General features: G+C 40.4%; 1 protein-coding gene across 2 annotated transcripts in view; it reads left to right on the top strand.

Moving 5' to 3' along the window:
• Positions 1-20,786, top strand: part of LOC311230975 (RAS guanyl-releasing protein 2-like) — a 309,227-nt gene that overhangs the window by 155,062 nt on the left and 133,379 nt on the right. The window contains exons 2-3 of one of the 2 annotated variants that reach the window (XM_084317429.1): positions 10,252-10,396; positions 17,835-17,939. In XM_084317429.1, the coding sequence (XP_084173555.1) occupies positions 10,327-10,396; positions 17,835-17,939 (175 nt within the window). In that variant the 5' untranslated portion in view covers positions 10,252-10,326. Of the gene's footprint in view, positions 1-10,251; positions 10,397-13,193; positions 13,305-17,834; positions 17,940-20,786 lie in introns of those variants that run through there. The other variant, XM_084317430.1, reaches the window with a different exon arrangement.

Below are 20,786 nucleotides of genomic sequence, written 5' to 3'. Positions count from 1 at the left end.
ACCGGTATATAACCATACAGACCCTCATCTGCACCTTTCTTTACACTGTTTATTTTTCTATATTCAGATAACATTTTATTACATATATTTATTGTCTTTCTTCTATTACCCTGTCCATACCTGTACCATGCTGCTGTGACACCCGCATCTTATATTATCTTCTCTTATCTTATATAAACCTTAACAAACATGTTTCACAAAATCAAGTAAGCCATACAAAATTGGTGAAAAGATACATCATATAATATGTCCCTTTTAAACAGGAGACTCTAGAGTACATCCTGCAAAACACAGTCAGGGATGTAATAGAAATAGATCCACTCTGGCTGTCCCTGTTTTATCCTAGTTTTCAAAAGGGGAGAATTCTCTTGTGTGTGTGTGTGTGTGTGTGTGTGTGTGTGTGTGTGTGTGTGTGTGTGTGTGTGTGTGTGTGTGTGTGTGTGTGTGTGTGTGTGTGTGTGTGTGTGTGTGTGTGTGTGTGTGTGTGTGTGTGTGTGTGTGTGTGTGTGTGTGTGTGTGTGTGTGTGTGTGTGAATGTAGTTGCCATGGTTTCTGACTGACTGTACTTTAAAAAAGAAAGAAAAAGCAGCAGTATCATTCCCCCCCCACAAGTGGTGGTTTCCTGTTGAACTGATCAGCAACTAATTCAGCTTGTGTGGCTTTCTACTGTCTGCAGGTCATGTGTACTGTAGTCTACTGTCTCTACTGTGCATTTTACATGGTTACACACACACACACACACACACACACACACACATTCACACACATTACAGCCGTCTGTTGGTGTCATGCTGTGTTATTGTCGGTTGAAAGCTAAAATGGCCGCCGTTTGATTGACACACCGCTTGACCTATTACGTGCTTCCAATCTCGGGTTACAAACAGCCAACCAGTGTCAGTTTAAAAAAAGTTACCACCTCCAGTTTCGCCTCTCAATGACCGGACAAATCACCACTGATGCTGAAAATGATTGACCGTTTGTGTAGCCAATGAAATTCTGAAAAGAATGACATCTTACTTGAGTTGGTTTTCTGAGACGAGAAGCGGGAAAAGTGTACCGTACGCAAGAGAATGAACGCTAATCTGTTGTTGCGCTGATCTGTTGTTGATCTGTGAGAAGGGGGTGAGAAGGGGTGGGGGTGGTGTATGTGACAAGAGATTAGTGGGGAGGGGGAGAGGGAACTGAGGTAGCGTTGACTCCCCTCACCAATTTTGGGAAAAACACCTAAACATACCATTACATAAAGATGTGTAAAACACTCATTTTTGTGAAATTGTTATGGACTTTGGACATGTTCTATCGGCGCCTATACAGCCTGAAAATACAAATAATTATTACCCTCGTGTGTCGTGTCATCATCACATATCGCAATATACTGAGCACACATTAGGAACAAACGCATAATTCAAATGTAACGCTAGCGCCCACCACATCAAGTACGTCTACACAACAAGAGCTGTAGGTCGGAAATGATGGAATAGATTTACCAACAAAAAAGGTGTTTAGCCTGCTCATACCTTAATAAAAGCGAATAACGAATAACTTGGCTCTGCTAATGTATCGGGCTTCCATTCAACAGACGGCAACACACGTCGAAGTCAAGTCTCACTCGCGTGAGACTTCCGTCTACATACTCTGTCAATCCCTGGCCAGGGTACTTCTGGGTCCTAGTGCCCCCATGTTACACTATGTCATGCACATGTATTTTATATGTTAATAAAATTGCATTTATCTATAGTCCTAATTCTGTCACTGTTTGATATCACAAAGAAGGGTGTATCCGAAAGCTGTCTACAACATTTGTAACAGGTGATGAAAAAGTAAACAAATAATTAACTGTATTATACATTTGTTAATGATGAATAGGCTTCACTTCAGATTAGGGCACACAATAGCATCTGCAAATGATTTATAGATGTTTTATGAATGTCTTAACAAATCATTTGTTGAACACGAACAAATAAACGGAGGTACAGTATAGTAGTTTTTTCATATCCATTTTTCAAAGCATCTACAAATGTGTTACTACACATTAAACAACATTATATAATGATGAACAAATCAAGTACAAACAATGTTGATAATGAGTTCTAAATAACGTAGAACTAATCTGTAAATGTTATACAAATATAGTTATAAATGATTTAATAATAATTTACGAATGTATATAAATGATTTGTTCATGATTAGTTCATTATCTACAAATACCTTATAAAGGTCTTATAACTGAGTGTTATTATAAAGTGTTACAGAATTTACCAGTTATTTGTTCGCCATCTGGTAGATCGATATGTCCATTGGCTGATGCTATATTCCTTTACTGCATACTGAATTCAGCGTCGCAAAAAGTATTCCAGGCGATCTGGTGAAGCCATAGCTTTAGGCTAACAGAAAAGTCCACCCGGAGCGAAAAAAAAAGTGACACCAGGTCTGAAACAAGGATTACTGCATTCTCGAGACAGCGCCACTACCAGGATCTGGCCGGTACTGCACTTTCTGAGTCCCAATATGCCTTTTCCAGCCAAAATACAGCTCCGTGACATTGAGTAGGATATTAAAATGGAATAAAAGCAAAAATGAGTTTAACACGTATATATATTAATGATGTGCATCTCCATCACTGAGGCCGATGCGATGCGCATCTCGATACGGTGCCAACGATACGATACATTAACGATACATTTGAAGCACCGGGTGATGCGATGCGATATGATTCACCCCCTGTTGAGATACGATACGATTCAATACGATTTGATTCAACATAATGCGATTCGGGGCGATATGATGCGATTCAAGACGATGCAAAATAATGATACAATTTTATGGTATGACAGAGGATTTGGTTGTATTCCTTATATGCAGCTTATATTATTATTAAAAATAAAATAATCAATAATAAGACAATTTATATAAAAACTCTTGGGTGCCTAAGAAGACTTTTGCATAGTACTGTGTTTTCTATCCACTTTAGCTAAAAACACACACACACACACACACACACACAATGTATATACACACTACTGTGAGACAATAATAATCACACACAAAGGGATAATGGCTTATAGCAGATTTAATGATTTTATAATATTTCAGATAATGAAATTAAATGTTTATCATCAACTATCCAGTTAGTATTTATATTGTAACGTTTGGCCACTTTAAATCATTGAACAGAGAGAGAGAGAGAGAGAGAGAGAGAGAGAGAGAGAGAGAGAGAGAGAGAGAGAGAGAGCGCGTGTTTGAGTTTGAGCGTTCTGATGCTCCGTAGCTGACCACACCATGATGGCATTTTGTCAATAACACAGTTTGAACCTGGCTGGAGGAAGCGATATAAAGAAACAAATAAATAAATAATGTGAAGTTATCTTTGAACCTGTTGTCAATCGTCGTCAATATACCCCCCACCCCCCCCCATTTCCTCACTAATGGAACTGGTGTTGCAGAGTCACGTTAGTTAGTTAGACACTGTAGTTTAGCGTTAGCTGAATGGCTAACTGGCGTTAGCCAGTTGATCAATTCTATTCATGTCTCCTCCTCGACTTCCACTGTTTGTTGATAACTGTGACGCAGCTCTCGCCTTCTGTAGTAGCGAAGCAAAGATAGTATCTGCTGTGTGCAGTCACAATGCACTGCTGACAGAAGTGGATGAGAGGAAATATGAATGAATCGGTTTTGACCGATGCAAAGACGCTACAACAAGATGCATCGCGAGTTCAGCCTGAATTATAGCTGATGATGCGCACTTATTCCACCGGTGCACTTGTAACCGGTCTGCTGCCTACACCACCGTCGAACGTGCATGGGAATTGAAGTCAGGCCGTGATTCCATTTTACCATTTATTTGATCTGTGGTTCAAAACAGATAAACACCATTATCTTTTGTCCACAGGATGGCGCCAAAACAGCTAGCAGACTCTTCCTCATTCAGGATGGACTGCTATTTAGAATCATACATTGAAATAACATTTATAATAAAACAATACGATAAACCAATACAAAATAAACAATAGAATTCACTCAGTTACCTGTGGTTCAAAACAGATAAACACCATTATCTTTTGTCCACAGGATGGCGCCAAAACAGCTAGCAGACTGCAATGGGGAAATATGCCACAACGTCAGGTTGAGGCCTACACAACTCTCAGACCATAACTACTAGTTCAATCACATGTGTCATACAAAAGTTCGCCACCACGACTAAATTACATTATAACAAGTGCAGAATTACTCATTATTAACATAGATACTATTATATACAAATGGTTTATTGCCCGGCACCTTATTTACAATCATTCAAACCATCATAACGTTCTTTTAAACCAAAGATATGTTTAGAGACTCTGAGCAGCTCTCACCTCTTCCTCATTCAGGATGGACTGAACGGGAAGAGGCGCGCACCAAAGGAAATACGTCACTTCGGGAGGAAGTGACAACGGTATCAAAATAAAAGACTTAGCTCAATAAAACAAAACGAAAGCAATGAAATAAAACCAAATCAATCAAATAAAACGTGAGGGATTATTTGTGGAATATAACAGTATATTCCATATACCTGCTACACACTCGCACCGTGAAAGTTTATGCCGGTGCACCGATGCGAATCGGTGAATCTTAACATCACTAGTATATATACGTGGTTGGCCTTCAAGCGTCGGCTCCCAATAACGTATATATACGTGGATGGCCCCGAATGTGTTAATGAGAACATGTAACATAATGTGTGTCCATCAACCACTACATATTACCTTTGTGAGCTGCAGGTATGTTTTTTCTTTTCAACCTTTTTCCTAAAATAGTTAAATTAGGTTACACTACTGACATTTTAAAACCACTTATTACATTAAACAGACATATATGATAGCATATAATATTGGTATCCTATTCAATCTCACTCTAGGTGTCTATGTGAGGCTCAGGCTTTGTGTAGTAGCACCCTCTTGCTTTTATGTTTACCCTCTGTTGATTTCACTGGGCAATGATGGAAATGTATTCAAATAAAATACTTGTCGTTGAGCGATTTGAAGAGATATTTGAGAACTCAGGTCCTCGGCCTGCTACAGGTTATGTGCTCAGTGTCATGTAAATCGGATCGGAACTGTAGAAGTGATGTCTGGTGCAGACGGATAGACAGATGGATAGACAGATGGATAGACAGACAGATAGACAGAAGCCACAGGACTGATTGCAATACCCCTTCACCCTGCACTTCACACTTCATGCTGGGCCCTGTTCCTCGTACCTGGCTAACTGAGTTTTCAGCATAGCTTGACTTAAGCCAGACCTTTCGGTTCCCCGACATCGGTTTGTCTAAATCGCTATGGCAACAGATCAGAAAGTTTGAACCTGCTCCAGAGCAGGGCTTTAGTTCAGTTAGCTCGATAACCTGCATGGCCACACCCTCGCAAATAAATGCCAGCTCGCTTCCTGAAATAATTCTCACAGTCTAGATCCCATTATACCATTCTGAATTATGTTTTTGTGCTTCGTTTTTCTAGAGGGGGCTTTTGAAATGTAAAATAATATACCTAAAATTCTGATAATAAATCATATTCAGCCTATAGATTTACTTTGTCCTAAATAATGCACATCATAGTTATACGGATATGGTGCTCGCGCGTCGCGACACACAGGTTATTTTAATAACGGAGCATTGCGAATGTGAATCCCGCTGGGATATTTTTAATGAATGAAACAGGCGTTTGGCTCTGATTCGTTTCATATTATCCGCTGTGGATATATTTGCTTAACGGAGCGCCCGGATTGTATTTCATTCAAGCATAAATTGAAGCGTCTTTATGCATGGATTATGGATGTGAATTACGACAAATCTGAATCTGTGGATTGTTGAATAGGGAGGTGTAGTATTTCCCCATTGCCCATTTCTAAATTGGCTCGTTTAAAAGAAATAAAGTATGGATATTGGCATCGTGTACCTTTCTGTGCGTATTCATCCACAATCTATAGCTCAACATGAAAATATTCGCAATTAATCGTAAAGGTAGCAAAATAATAACGTTTATGTTTTTGTTCACTGGGAGACTACACTGCCGTTTGCCGCTGCTGACTGACGTCACCACAGCGTAGCCTCCTGGCTTTAGTCGCAGACCTAGGATCAGATTTCCCTTACATTCCATAAGCATACAATGGGAAAATAACTGACCCTGAATCTGTTGCTAGTATCTGTTTCACCAACCACCATTTAAAAAAAACATTTGTATTTATAATTTAAATCGTATAACGTTATTTCGCTGCATATCAAATCACTGTAAATACTAATATAAATCATTGTTTCGTTGTACATATTGTGTATAGTTTATAACGTTATTGTTTTTTATATAACGTTAGTAGCTAGCTAGCTTGCTAGCCATTCCCGAAACTCCTCCACATGCCCCGATTTAAAATGGTTCTCTCCTCTTTGTATACTTTTGTCCTCACAAACAAAGTATTCTGCCAGGGAACTTATGGACACGACAGTAGTAGTTATAAGGTTTTTCAGCTTGTAACGGTAACGTTAGTTAGCTATCGTGGTATCAGCGGGCCGTGCCTTGTAGCTAGCTAGCTTGCTAGCCGGCATGATGCGTGCAGTGCACAGATCTGAGAAGAGGACCTGCACATTTTACTCGTTCCAGAAACTTCTCCCGAAACTCCGAAACTACATGCCCCAATTTAAAATGGTTCACGACAGTAGACATTGCTAACGTCTAGTACATTTAGCTAGGTAATCTTAACGTTAGCTAGCTAGCTAGCTTGATATCAGCTTGCCATGACGTTGATTAGGCGACAGCCTAACAGGCTGCCTACTGCCTACTGAACAACAGGCTGCCTACTGGTAAATGTAGTTCTTTTTTACGATAAATTCAAAACCTTATAACTACCTTTATTTCAACCAAAAATGCTTAAAAATAATGTTAGTGATAGAAGGGAACTCATTTTGTGCAAAAAATGGAAGCTTGTCAATTTCCATGCGGCACAATTGTTACAATAGCCGATAATCCATTTTCCCAATGATGAATCCCTATACGGGTGGAACAACCAGTGACGTCAGACTACACCTCCCTATTGTATCACTGTCACTCACACGTTATTGTGATATTGTAACTGGGATTAAAATGTCTGAGGAGATGCGCTGTTTTTTTTTTTTTTATATATATCTTTCTTCCCCTCCTTTTTCCCGATTTTTCTCCCATCCCACCCTTCCTGGTTGTTGCGTACTTTCCCCTACTGTTGGTCCGGGAGACCGGAGACTGTCACATGCTTTCCTCCGACGCATGTGCAGCCTGGGGCAGGCCAACCTGGCCGCGCAGGTTCTCACCGGGGAGTGTAGCGTGTGGGAGGCCACACTATCTCTCCTTAGTTCCAACCCTTGCTGAGCAGGCGCCCCGACCGAACTGTGGGGGTCGCTGTCCACAACGCCCAGGACCCACCCTTCAGCTTTCCCACCCTCTGATACAGCCAATTGTATCAGTGTGAGAGGCCAGCCAAGCTGATAGCAACGCCGGGAGCTGGATTCGAACAGGCGAGTCCAGTGTCTCCCGGTGTTGGTGACGAACGTAGTCTCTGTGCGCCACCTGCCCCCCCGAGATGCGCTGTTTGACGGATTTGATGACGTGGATGTGACTTGAGAAAATGAATGAGCAATTGCAAGCCTTTGACGTTTTGTTGAATGAATTTGAGAAAATGCATTTATCTGATGATGAACAATAGGGTGATGAACATGACTGGTGTCACTGGTATCAATTCAATGCATGTATGGATGATGTCCGAAACAGATTAAAACCTGATTAATAGTGAAACTGTATAGCCTCCAAGCCTCTCTGAGACGTTATTTCGAGGGTCGCACCTTGAAAACTTTGGGAACCATGTATTTATATAGTACATGATACCTAAGCACATACAGTACAGATATCCTCATAAGCATATATTAATTTGTATCAATTAGATATACTCTTTGGGCTTGTTTTTATCTACTTATTCTGAAAGAGTTGAACTAATTATTTTCGCTAGCAAGATCTCATTAGATTATTCATTAAGCCTACTGCCAGCAGGGACATTTAAAGAAATATAATCTGATTGATTGGGGTAATGAGGGACTTAAAATTTGCCTATAGATTATACATTTAACTTGTCGGCGATACTATTGAGCCGAACTGTATTTCTACTATATACCCATTCTGCAATCTGTTAATAAAGTTTTCAATCAATCAATGCCGTTAGAAAATCAGGATTTCTGCGATCGACACCTGCTGTCTTTTCAGGTGAGGCGGCCGCACGCAATTATCCTGAGTATCAAGTCTGGTTCGAATTAACGAGACTGAATCAGCGTTCGAGGAACAGGGAAAGCCTGGATTCAAACATGGGTTAATTGAATCTGGATAATGGGACTTTTGATCGACTTAGTTGAACCAGGTACGGGGAATAGGGCCCTAGTGTAACAACAACAACAACAACAACAACAACAACAACAACAACAGTACATGTTCAGGTAGCTTTCTGATGTCATACAGTGTTCCATGGATCCAGTGTTCCTCTGATGTCCATTTATTATAATGATTTGTTATGAAATATTCTGTGGAATGTAGTTTTTTTTAACTACACAGTGCTTCCACAACACCAGAGGGAGTTCCACAAATCATGTTCACTGATTCGGCTCAAACAAGGGACTAAACACGTTTCGCAATTATGACACAACAATGTGGAACGCCCTACATACAGCCGTAAAATAATGTGAATCCCTACCCTCCTTCAAAACCGCTCTCAAAGAGCGCCTACAGGTGGTTGCAATTAGAAACTGGCCCCGGTAAATGTCCAAACACCCCAAAACCCCCTCCAATGTACAGTTTCTTCACCTTCGAATGTATATTTTTTTTAGAATAGAATAGAATAGAATAGAAATACTTTTATTATCCCGTGGGAAATTTGACACTGCAAATCGCTCAACATTTAAACATTTAGACAGGACAGGTCACGAATTAGAATAATAACACAAATCAATCAAGTTGCCTAGGATAAGAGTAGAGTAAAATAGAATAAAAATGAAATTAAATATACAGATAGTGGCTAGTCGCGGCCTCCTGCCACTATTGAGCTGCCGCTCTGTGCTCAGTGATGCAGTGAGGCACAGTGATGCATTGTATAGTCTGATGGCTGTTGGAATGAAGGACTTCCTGTGCCGTTCAGTGCTGCATTTGGGTAGTGTGAGCCTAGCACTGAACATGCTCCTCCTGTCAGCCAAGTCTGTGTATAGTGGGTGGGAGGGGTTTTCCCTGATGGCCTGGAGCTTAGCGAGGCTCCTCCTCTCCGCCACCCTCGCTAGAGAGTCCAGCTCCACCCCAACCACGCTGCTGGCCTTCCTGACCAGCTTATCCATCCTGGTTGTGTCCACTGCTCTCAGTCCGCTGCCCCAGCAGGTCACAGCATACAAGAAGGCGCCCGCCACCACCGACTCATAGAACATCCTCAACATCCTTGTACAGACATTGAAGGATCTCAGCCTTCTGAGGAAGTAGAGTCGGCTCTGGCCCTTCTTGTACAGTGCCTCTGCATGTTTTGACCCGTTCAGTTTGTTGTCGATGTGCACACCGAGGTATTTGTACACCTCCACCATGTCCACATCAACTCCCCTGATGGAAACGGGGGTCACAGGTGCACTCCTCCTCCTCCCCAGCTCCACAACCAGTTCCTTGGTCTTCGCCACATTTAGCTGCAGGTGGTTTTTATCGCACCATGTGACGAAGTCCACTACCAGTTCCCGGTATTCCTTCTCGTCACCGTCCTTTATACATCCCACTATCGCAGAGTCATCAGAAAACTTCTGAAGGTGGCAGGACTCTGACCGATAGTGGAAGTCGTTGGTGTAGACAGTGAAGAGGAAGGGAGAGAGGACTGTCCCCTGCGGGGCCCCGGTGTTGCTGACCAGTCTGTCTGACACACAGCTCCGTAGGCGCACGTACTGTGGTCACGTTTTATGATCTCTTTCTCTTAAACAGTACTGTATATTTGTATGTCTTGTATGTCATAAATGTCTGGATGAAACAGTACTGTATATCTATATGTCATGTATCTCATAAATGTCTTGATGAATTGAAAATGGGGGACCCTGATGTAAACAAGACGAAAGTATTTTTCGGGTCTGCATCCCCTTAACAATTGTTTGTATTGAGCCGTACTGTATTGTACCCATTCTGCAATCTGTTAATAAAGTTTTCAATCAATCAATCAATCAATCAATAAATCAATCCTTTCTGTGTGCAGTGGATCTGAAGTGGGACGAGAGGCCGCGGACCAGAAGCAGTCAAAGACAAAGAGAAAGAAAAGAGAGAAGGAACGATGGAGTCCACATCATCTGACCAGTCGGCCACCGTGGATGAGCTGGTGGAGGCGTGCGTCCAGGCTTTTGGTTTGTAATTCCAGCCAGTCCTGTCCTACAGTCTTACAATGTTAACATGACATTAGTCTTCTGAATAAATGTTAAAGGGATAGTTCAGATTATTATTATTATTATTATTATTATTATTATTATTATTATTATTATTATTATTATTATTATTATTATTATTATTATTATTATTATTATTATTATTATTATTATTATTATTATTATTATTATTATTATTATTATTATTATTATTATTATTATTTATATTTGTACATTAAATGTACTGCACGTATAGCGCTTTTATCCAAAGCACGTATGCCTCACATTCATTCACACATCGACGGCGGAGGCAACCATACAAGGTGCCAACCTGGTGCCAAGGTGCCAACCTGGTGCCAACCTGCTCACCCGGTTCAGTGTCTAGTTCATGGACACGCTGCCGGGAGGAGCCGGAATTTAACCGGGAAGCTTTGGATTACCAGACGACCACTCCACCTCCTGAGCCACTGTGCTGTGAAGTGTTTTCCAATAATGTAATAGACGTTCAGCCATTAGTGCACTCACTGAGTCCCATGGTCGGGAATTCTTTTTATTTTAATTTTTTTTAACCTTCTCTTTCTCCTATTTTTCTCTGATTTTCTCCCCGTCCCAATTTAGTCGTTGTGCCAATTCCCCCCCCTCCCCTACCTGGTTGTTGTTCGCATGTTCTCCCACGAGTCGGTACAAGGGTGTCCTGATGTCGAACGCACGCTTCCTCCGAGACGTGCGCCGTCAAGCCAGTGACGCTCTTTACACTTGACCGCGAGGACTCTCATTGGTGGAGTGTAACGCGTGGGAGGGCACGCCATCTCCACCAAGTCCTGCCCCGCTTAGCAAGCGCCGAGACCTGGGCCCTATTCCCCGTACCTGGTTCAACTAAGTCGATCAAAAGTCCCATTATCCAGATTCAATTAACCTGATGTTTGAATCCGCGCTTTCCCTGTTCCTCGAAGGTGGATTCAGTCTCGTTCATTTGAATCAGACTTGATACTCAGGATAATTGCGCGCGGCCGCCTCAGCTGAAAAGACAGCAGGTGTCGATCGCAGAAATCCTGATTTTCTAACGGCATTGATTGATTGATTGATTGATTTAAAACTTTATTAACATATTGCAGAATGGGTACAATACATACGGCTCAATAGCCTCACCGACAAGTTAAATGCATAATCTATAGGCTAATGTTAAATCCCTCATTACCCCAATCAATCAGATTATATTTCTTTAAATGTGCCTGATGGCAGTAGGCTTAAAATGGAATGAATAATCGAATGAGATCTATGGCTAGCGAAAATAATTAGTTAAACTCTTTCAGAATAAGTAGATACAAACAAGCCCAAAGAGTATCTAATTGATAAGAATTAATAGATGCTTATGAGGATATCTGCACTGTATGCGCTCGGCTTAGGTATCATGTACTTTATATAAATACAGTTTTCAAGGCGCGACCCCCGAAATAACAGAGAGGCTTGGAGCCGGCTATACAGTTTCACTATTAATCAGGTTTTAATCTGTTTCGGACATAATCCATATGCATTGAATTGATTAACCTTTGGTTTATACCAGTGACGCATGTTCATCATCAGATAACAGTGCTTGAACAGATAAATGCATTTTCTCAAATGCATTAATGTGACGTCAACGGCTCATTCAATTGCTCAAATCCGTCAAACAGCGCATCTCATCAGACATTTTAATCCCAGTTACAATATCACAATAACGTGTGAGTGATGATGATACAATTCAACAATCCTCAGATTCCTCGTAATTCATAATCCACAAAGACCACAATCCACGCATAGACACTTCAATTTTATGCTTGAATGAAACACAATCCGGGCGCTCCGTTAAGCAAATCTACAGCGGAGAATATATGAAACTAATCAGAGCCAAACGGCCGTTTCATTCATTAAAAATATCCCCGCGGGATTCACATTTGCAATGCGCCGTTATTAAAATAACCACATGCAGTGTGTATCGCGACTCCGAGCGCCGTATATGACGTGCATTATTTTATTTAGGACAAAGTAAATCTATAGGCTGAATATGATTTATTATCAGCATTTAGTTCTATTATTATACATTTCAAAAGCCCCCTCTAGGAAAACGAAGCACAAAAACATAATTCAGAATGGTATAATGCAGATCTACACTGGTAATTATTTCAGGAAGCGAGCTGGCACTTCTTTGCGAGGGTGTGGCCATGGTTCATCCAGCTAACTGAACTTAACCCTGCTCCGGACCAGGTTCAAACTTTCTGATCTGTTACCATAGCGATTTAGAAAATCCGACTTCGGGGAACGGAAATGTCTGGCTTAAGTCAAGCTATGCTGAAAATTATCCGGCTAACTCAGTTAGCCAGGTACGGGGAATAGGGCCCTGACCTGTAGGCGTCGCTGTCCACAACGCCAGATTCCCACCCGCCAGCTTTCCCACCCCCTAATACTGCCAATTGTATTAGTATGAACGGCCAGCCAAGCTGGTAGCAACGCCGAGAGCTGGGCTCGAACCCAGCGTCTCCTGCGTTGGTGACGAGCGCAATCTCCGCTACGCCACCTGACCGCCCTCATTGTCGGGAATTCTGGCCGGGTTCTGGCTTGGTTCCATGCAAACTGGTAGGCTTCAAACAGGGGCTTGAAACAAGTGTTAATCCACAGCACATTATGCAGACTAAAGCTTTAACCGTCCACAACAGAATAGTCCCAGTCCTCCCACAGGTCCTATGTTCTTCTTTCAGACCAATGTGCTGTCTTGGAGCGAGAGCCCCCTGTTTTCTGTGGTGGATGGTTTAAGCTTTTGTCAGCATGCTGTGCTGTGGGCCGTGTCTAAAGCTCCCTGGTTCACTCGGAACCACGGGACTCGACGAGTAAGCTATTGGCCATACGATTACTGGTAAGTATTTGATACCACTTAAAGGGGCCCTTCACCAAAAATGTTCACTCAGTCATTGAGAGTCAATGTGTTTGTTTATCCTTGTGTTTCTTATGTTTATGTTTATATATTTGCACAATGAAAACAAAATAAAAAAGATCAAAGCAACAAATTAAACAGAACGTGCAGGTGAGATAAAAACAACCTAGAGATGTATAAAGATAACAGAGTGGCTAGTGACTTTGGAAAACCACTAGCCACAGTGGCTGGTGAGCCAGAAAGTTAATGTCAAGCCCTGAATACAACGCAAAAAAAATAAACATGTTAATTACCCATACATTGTGAACATTTCAATGTTTATTTTTTTAAATAATTTTTTTAAAATTTTATTTATTTTATTTTATATTTAAAATGGCAAGACAAAGAAGTACACATTGTTGGCCTTTAAAAATGTATAAAAGACCAAAATATTTAACCTACCTCAGTGTTGATCACAGTGTGCCGTTGTCCACATTCAAGACCGAATGGCTATTTTCCAGATGTACTTGAATAGCAGCAGAACCATCAAATGTTCTACATTCTAAATCCATAATTCTAATGGAAGGAAGGGACATTATGTCATAATGCCAGCATTGTAATGCTCTGCTTGATGCCAGGCTGTGGTGCCAATTATATTGAAGCCTATGAAGATGCATGGACAATAACACTAAAACCCAACGTATCTGCATTGTATGACCATTGATCAGGAAATACATTTACCAGATTAAAGTACAGCCTTCAGATAAATATAGTGTCTTTGCTTTTGGTCTCCAAATAGTGTCTTTGCTTTTGGTCTCCAAATAGTGTCTTTGCTTCTGGTCTCCAAATAGTATCTTCGCTTTTGCTCTCCAAATAGTGCAAATCATAGAATTATAGGCCTAGGCTAATTTACAGGGCTCATGTTAAGAAGAATTCAACTGCTCACCATGGCAAACAAAAAATGTGACCAGTGGAGTGTCCCTTGAAAATATTGAGTTAATTATGATAATAAAATATTGTGAATAAATTCTGTTTGGCCACCAGTGATCGGGGACATTGAATCCCTGTGTTGTGTTACAGCTCAATGAAATGATATGGTAGCAGTCCCTATAAGACAAGGTATTGCTATATTTTCATCTACAGCAGTGGTTCTCAACTGGTCTAGCCTCGGGACCCAACATTTTCCTTAGTCATTAAGTCGCGACCCAACATTTTTAACCACTATGATTTATGTAAAAAAAAAAAATGCAGTAATACGCAATCTTTATTTTTTTTTATCTACTTTTTTCTCCCATTTTCTATTTTTCTCCCATCCCAATTTCATATCGTCCAATTCTACCCTCCCCTGTCTCGAACGTTGTTAGGCCATGCCTCCCACAAGCCGGCTGCAATGTGGACTAAGCCTTACATCACGTGTCCCCTCCGGTACTTGAGGAAGCAGCAGTCACATCTTTTCACCTGCACAGCGCAATCTCTCAGTGTCGGGGGTCTGCGTTTGGAGGGCACGCCGCCCCCGTCGCTTCCTGATTCTGCTGCGCAGGCGCACCAACCGACCTGTAGGAGTCGCTGTCCACAACGTCCGATCCCCACCCATCAGCTTCCCACCCCCTAATACTGCCAATTGTATTAGTATGAACGACCAGCCAAGCTGATAGCAATGCGGAGAGCTGGGCTCGAACCCAGTGTCTCCTGCATTGGTGGTGAGCGCCTTGCCCACTGCACCACCTAGCCGCCAAGAATACGCAATCTTTCTAAACATGAAATAAACACAAAAAAGTGCAACAAAAGTGCAACTATTGCTAAAAACCCAATGAAATCAAATAATAATAAATAATTATGCTTAGCAGATTTCTTAGCTTAACATAACAGACCTAAGTTTGGGGGAACTAATGGGATAACTGGGGTTGCAACAAAAGTGCAACTAGGGCTAAAAACCCAATGAAATAAAATAATAATAATAATAATAATAATAATCATAAATAATTATGCTTCTTAGCAGACTTCTTAGCTTAACATAACAGACCTACAGTAAGTTTGGGGGAACTAATGGGATAACTGGGGTTGCAACAAAAGTGCAACTAGGGCTAAAAACCCAATGAAATAAAATTATAATAATAATAATAAATAAATGACTTCCGGAATAGCCCGTCTATGGAGTAGTCGCATGTGACAGAGCTGCTCACCTGTTTTTTTTTATTTTCATTTTAAAAACATATTTATATATCACCAATGCGTTTAAAACTTGACGCATATATCAACTGAGATTATCAACTAACTATATTGACTGAAGAAAGAAAACCCAAAATCAAAACCAAGTTCAGAGGACCTGCCTATGGTCGCGGGATACGTGCGTAAAGATCAACGATAAGTTAACGGCTGAGATGAAGGGAAACTACAAAGAACACAAGACGGATCTCAACGATGGAGCGTAACAGAAAGAAGCATTTTGTATAAAAGTATTCTGTACTTCTGTATGACAACTATTAAAGAAACTTGAAACTTGAAACTTGATATAACAGCTGAGCTTAAGCGAATCAATGAAGAACAAAAGGCTAAAATATTCGAGATGGAATATCAAACTCGTAAGCTGAATATTCGTATAGTCGGACTGGACGAGTCGGTGAGCTGCACACATCCTGAAGCGTTTGCGACAGAATTACATAAAATCCTGGGACCAACTATCCTTCCTATGGTACCTGAGGTGGATCAGTGTTTCAGATTGGGGACCCGATCCAACGACAATAACGGCAGACCTAGAGTGATTATGGTCGTCCTACGTCAAGTCAGAATAAAAGAAATGATCATTCGGGAGACGCGCAGGATGAAAGGCAATCTGAAATACAAGGATGTGTCAATATACTTCTTTGAAGATTATTGTCGGGAAGTGGTGGCCTTGCGGGCCAAGTACAAGACAGTGATGTCTCAACTCTATTTGGGGAAACACACTCCCACATTGATGTACCCTGCAAGACTTCGTATCGTCGATAAACATGGAGAAAGGGTTTTCCTCAACTCGCCTGAAGAGGCTGGCAAATACATGGCAGCACAACGTGCAGGATAGTTTATATACAGCCTTTTAATCTTTGTTAGATTTGTTCCTTATTTTAATAGTATGGATTTCTAACAACATTCTGGAACATACTGGAACATTCTGGCACTGTAAAAACGACATATTGGAATAATCTAGAACATTAAAAACATTCTATGATACATGGAACATTCTGGAATAACAGCAATATGTGGCCAGACATACAGCCAGAAGACCTCCGGGGGAATAACATTCTTCACAATGGAACATCGCCCACCCCTGGCTAGGGGAAGTGCTGCATATACGTATTTAAAAACGTCTTTTTATTAATTGGAAATATTTCCACTACTTCTCCACTTTATACTCTAGGTGTTTAAGCATAGCAAAGCTCTTTCAAGATCTAGTAAATGTTCTCTTTTATTTAATAAAAAAAAAAAAATGAGGTTCTCCATTCAGTTCAATACCTCTCTATTATTCTTGGGTTGCTTTAACTTACACAAGTTCGTATAAAATGTAAGTGATTATGGTATGATAATTATTTGAAGCTTTTTTTTTTTTTTTTTTTTTTTTAATTTTTATTTAACAGGAGAGTGGCCAAGCCACAGTTGACATTCTACTTATGGTAGAATTTTGAATGTTAGATCCTATGGTATACATAGGAAAGTTAAGGATAAATGGCTCATTCTGGGCTAACCGGTGGTGTAAGGGAGGGAGTTGTACGCAAAGGGGGTGTCAAAGGAACACAACCTTGTACGGCTCCTTGAGGGAGGGGGGTTTAGGGGATTATTTGTATATATGTATGTTTTTAAGCTCGGCTCTCAACGGAACCTCAATAATTGGATATATATCCATTGTGAATTCGTACTCCAGACGCATTACTAAAAAATACACAACAACATGTATAGATTATGGCTAGTTTGAATATAATGATCTGGAATACTGGGGGAATAAATAAACAACATAAACGCAAAAGCGTGCTCACACTGATGAAAAACAAACAGGTTGATGTGGCTCTTCATTTTTCTGAGTAGGTGACCACACACCTGCTTATGAAGGTAAGCGGAAGGGGGTGTGGTCAGACGGATGTTGGGATGTAAAGGTACATGGTGGAATCTTTTATTCAGTGCTCGTGCACGAAGTGAAGTACAGTGCAAGTATGATGCTGAGCGTCACCATAACTCATAGAACTTGGTTATAGACATAACCTAACGTTATTGGATGTCTGTGAGATTATGTGCAAAATAAATAAGTGTCCCTTTAATGTAAAAAAAAAAGAAAAACAGAACCATCTCTTTCGCTGCAGCATATAGGCCTAATAGCAATCAGATTTCAGCCATTTTCAGGGGCCCCCTCTGCAATTGTCATATAATGACCACAAACATGGATTCGGGGGCCTGCTATTTACTGTCAGTGGACGGTTACTCTGCTCTGACTGATTGCTGATGATGGGGGAAATGTGCACTTTCTCTGCGATGAATGTCATCTTATCCTCTGTCCTATTTCAGATGAGAAGGGCACTCTGAAGGACGCCTCAGTAGTGCGCATGTTCCTCATGATGCATCCTTGGTACGTCCCCTCGACCAACATGGCCAAGAAACTAGTGCACAAATATCCTTTGCAGCAAAGTTACTGGTTACAGACTACTGGTTATAGGGAGGTGTAGTCTGACGTCACTTTAGTTTCCCGCGCGGTCCACCCGTATAGGGATTTATCATTGGGAAAATGTATTATCGGCTATTGTAATAATTCTGCCTCATGAACATTGGCAAGCTTTCCATTTTTTTGCACAAAATGTGTTCCCTTCTATCACTAACATTATTGTTTGAGCATTTTTGGTTGAAATATAGTTAGTTATAAAGTTTTTAATTTGTCGTTAAAAAATAACTACACTTACCAGTATAACGCCTGTCGTTCAGTGCTGTCGCCTAATACAGCCAGGAGTCTATGCTATGGTGACGTCAGTCAGCAGTGCCAGAGTGAGTGTAGTTCCTCAGTGAATGGAAACATAAACGTTATTACTTTTACGATTAATTGCACATTTCTTCATGTTGAGCTATAGATTGTGGAGGAATACACACAGAAAGGTACACCATGCCAATGTTCATGCTTTATTTGTTTTAAACGAGACGATTTAGAAATGGGTCCATTGGAAATACATGGCAATTTCAAGGAGGGTGGACCGTGCGGGAAACACCAATGACGTAACCACTACACCTCCCTATTAATGTTACTGACAGAATACTGGTTATTAACATCATATACACATGTTACTGACAGGCTACTGGTTATTAACATCATATACACATGTTACTGACAGGCTACTGGTTATTAACATCATATACACATGTTACTGACAGGCTACTGGTTATTAACATCATATACACATGTTACTGACAGAATACTGGTTATTAACATTATATACACATGTTACGGACAGAATACTGGTTATTAACATCATATACACATGTTACTGACAGAATACTGGTTATTAACATCATATACACATGTTACTGACAGGCTACTGGTTATTAACATCATATACACATGTTACTGACAGGCTACTGGTTATTAACATCATATACACATGTTACTGACAGGCTACTGGTTATTAACATTATATACACATGTTACGGACAGAATACTGGTTATTAACATTATATACACATGTTACTGACAGGCTACTGGTTATTAACATCATATACACATGTTACTGACAGAATACTGTTTTTTTCTTTTTTATTGTCCACTTTTTCTCCCATTTTTCCATATTTTCTCCCATCCCAATTTCGTATCATCCAATTCAACCCTCCCCTGTCACGAACGCTGTTTCTTGCCTCCCACAAGCCGGCTGCAATGTGGACTAAGTCATACATAGCACAAGTCCCCTCCGGTACTTGAGGTAACAGCAGTCGCATCTTTTCACCTGCGCAGCTCGATCTCTCAGTGTCGAGGAGTAACGCGTGGGAGGCTCACGCTGCCCCCGACACTTCCTGATTCTACTGCGCAGGCGCACCAACCGACTTGTAGGAGTCGCTTGTTCACAACGTTCGATCCCCACCCTTCAGTTTTCCCTCCCCGTAATACGGCCAATGTGTATTACTGCGGACGACCAGCCAAACTGAAAAACAATGTGGAGAGCTGGATTCGAACACGCGAATCCTAGCGTCTCCACACTGGTGGCGAGTGCCTTGCCCACTACACCACCTAGCCGCCCTACTGACAGAATACTGGTTATTAACATTATATACACATGTTACTGACAGGCTACTGGTTATTAACATCATATACACATGTTACTGACAGGCTACTGGTTATTAACATTATATACACATGTTACTGACAGGCTACTGGTTATTAACATCATATACACATGTTACTGACGGACTACTGGTTATTAACATTATATACACATGTTACTGACAGGCTACTGGTTATTAACATCATATACACATGTTACTGACGGACTACTGGTTATTAACATCATATACACATGTTACTGACAGGCTACTGGTTATTAACATCATATACACATGTTAATGACAGAATACTGGTTATTAACATCATATACACATGTTACTGACAGAATACTGGTTATTAACATTATATACACATGTTACTGACAGGCTACTGGTTATTAACATTATATACACATGTTACTGACAGGCTACTGGTTATTAACATCATATACACATGTTACTGACAGGCTACTGGTTATTAACATCATATACACATGTTACTGGTGGACTACTGGTTATTAACATTATATACATGTTACTTGTAGACTACTGGTTATTAACATAATATACACATGTTACTGACAGAATACTGGTTATTAACATCATATACACATGTTACTGACATGCTACTGGTTATTAACATTATATACACATGTTACTGACAGACTACTGGTTATTAACATCATATACACATGTTACTGACAGAATACTGGTTATTAACATCATATACACATGTTACTGACAGAATACTGGTTATTAACATCATATACACATGTTACTGGTGGACTACTGGTTATTAACATTATATACATGTTACTTGTAGACTACTGGTTATTAACATAATATACACATGTTACTGACAGAATACTGGTTATTAACATCATATACACATGTTACTGACAGAATACTGGTTATTAACATTATATACACATGTTACTGACAGACTACTGGTTATTAACATCATATACACATGTTACTGACAGAATACTGGTTATTAACATCATATACACATGTTACTGACAGGCTACTGGTTATTAACATTATATACACATGTTACTGACAGACTACTGGTTATTAACATCATATACACATGTTACTGACAGAATACTGGTTATTAACATCATATACACATGTTACTGACAGGCTACTGGTTATTAACATCATATACACATGTTACTGACATGCTACTGGTTATTAACATATACACATGTTACTGGTGGA

Source organism: Notolepis coatsorum, assembly GCF_963971535.1.
Source record: "Notolepis coatsorum genome assembly, chromosome: 1".
NCBI classification, from domain to species: domain Eukaryota; kingdom Metazoa; phylum Chordata; class Actinopteri; order Aulopiformes; family Paralepididae; genus Notolepis; species Notolepis coatsorum.
This window is presented reverse-complemented; position numbering and strand designations above follow the sequence as displayed.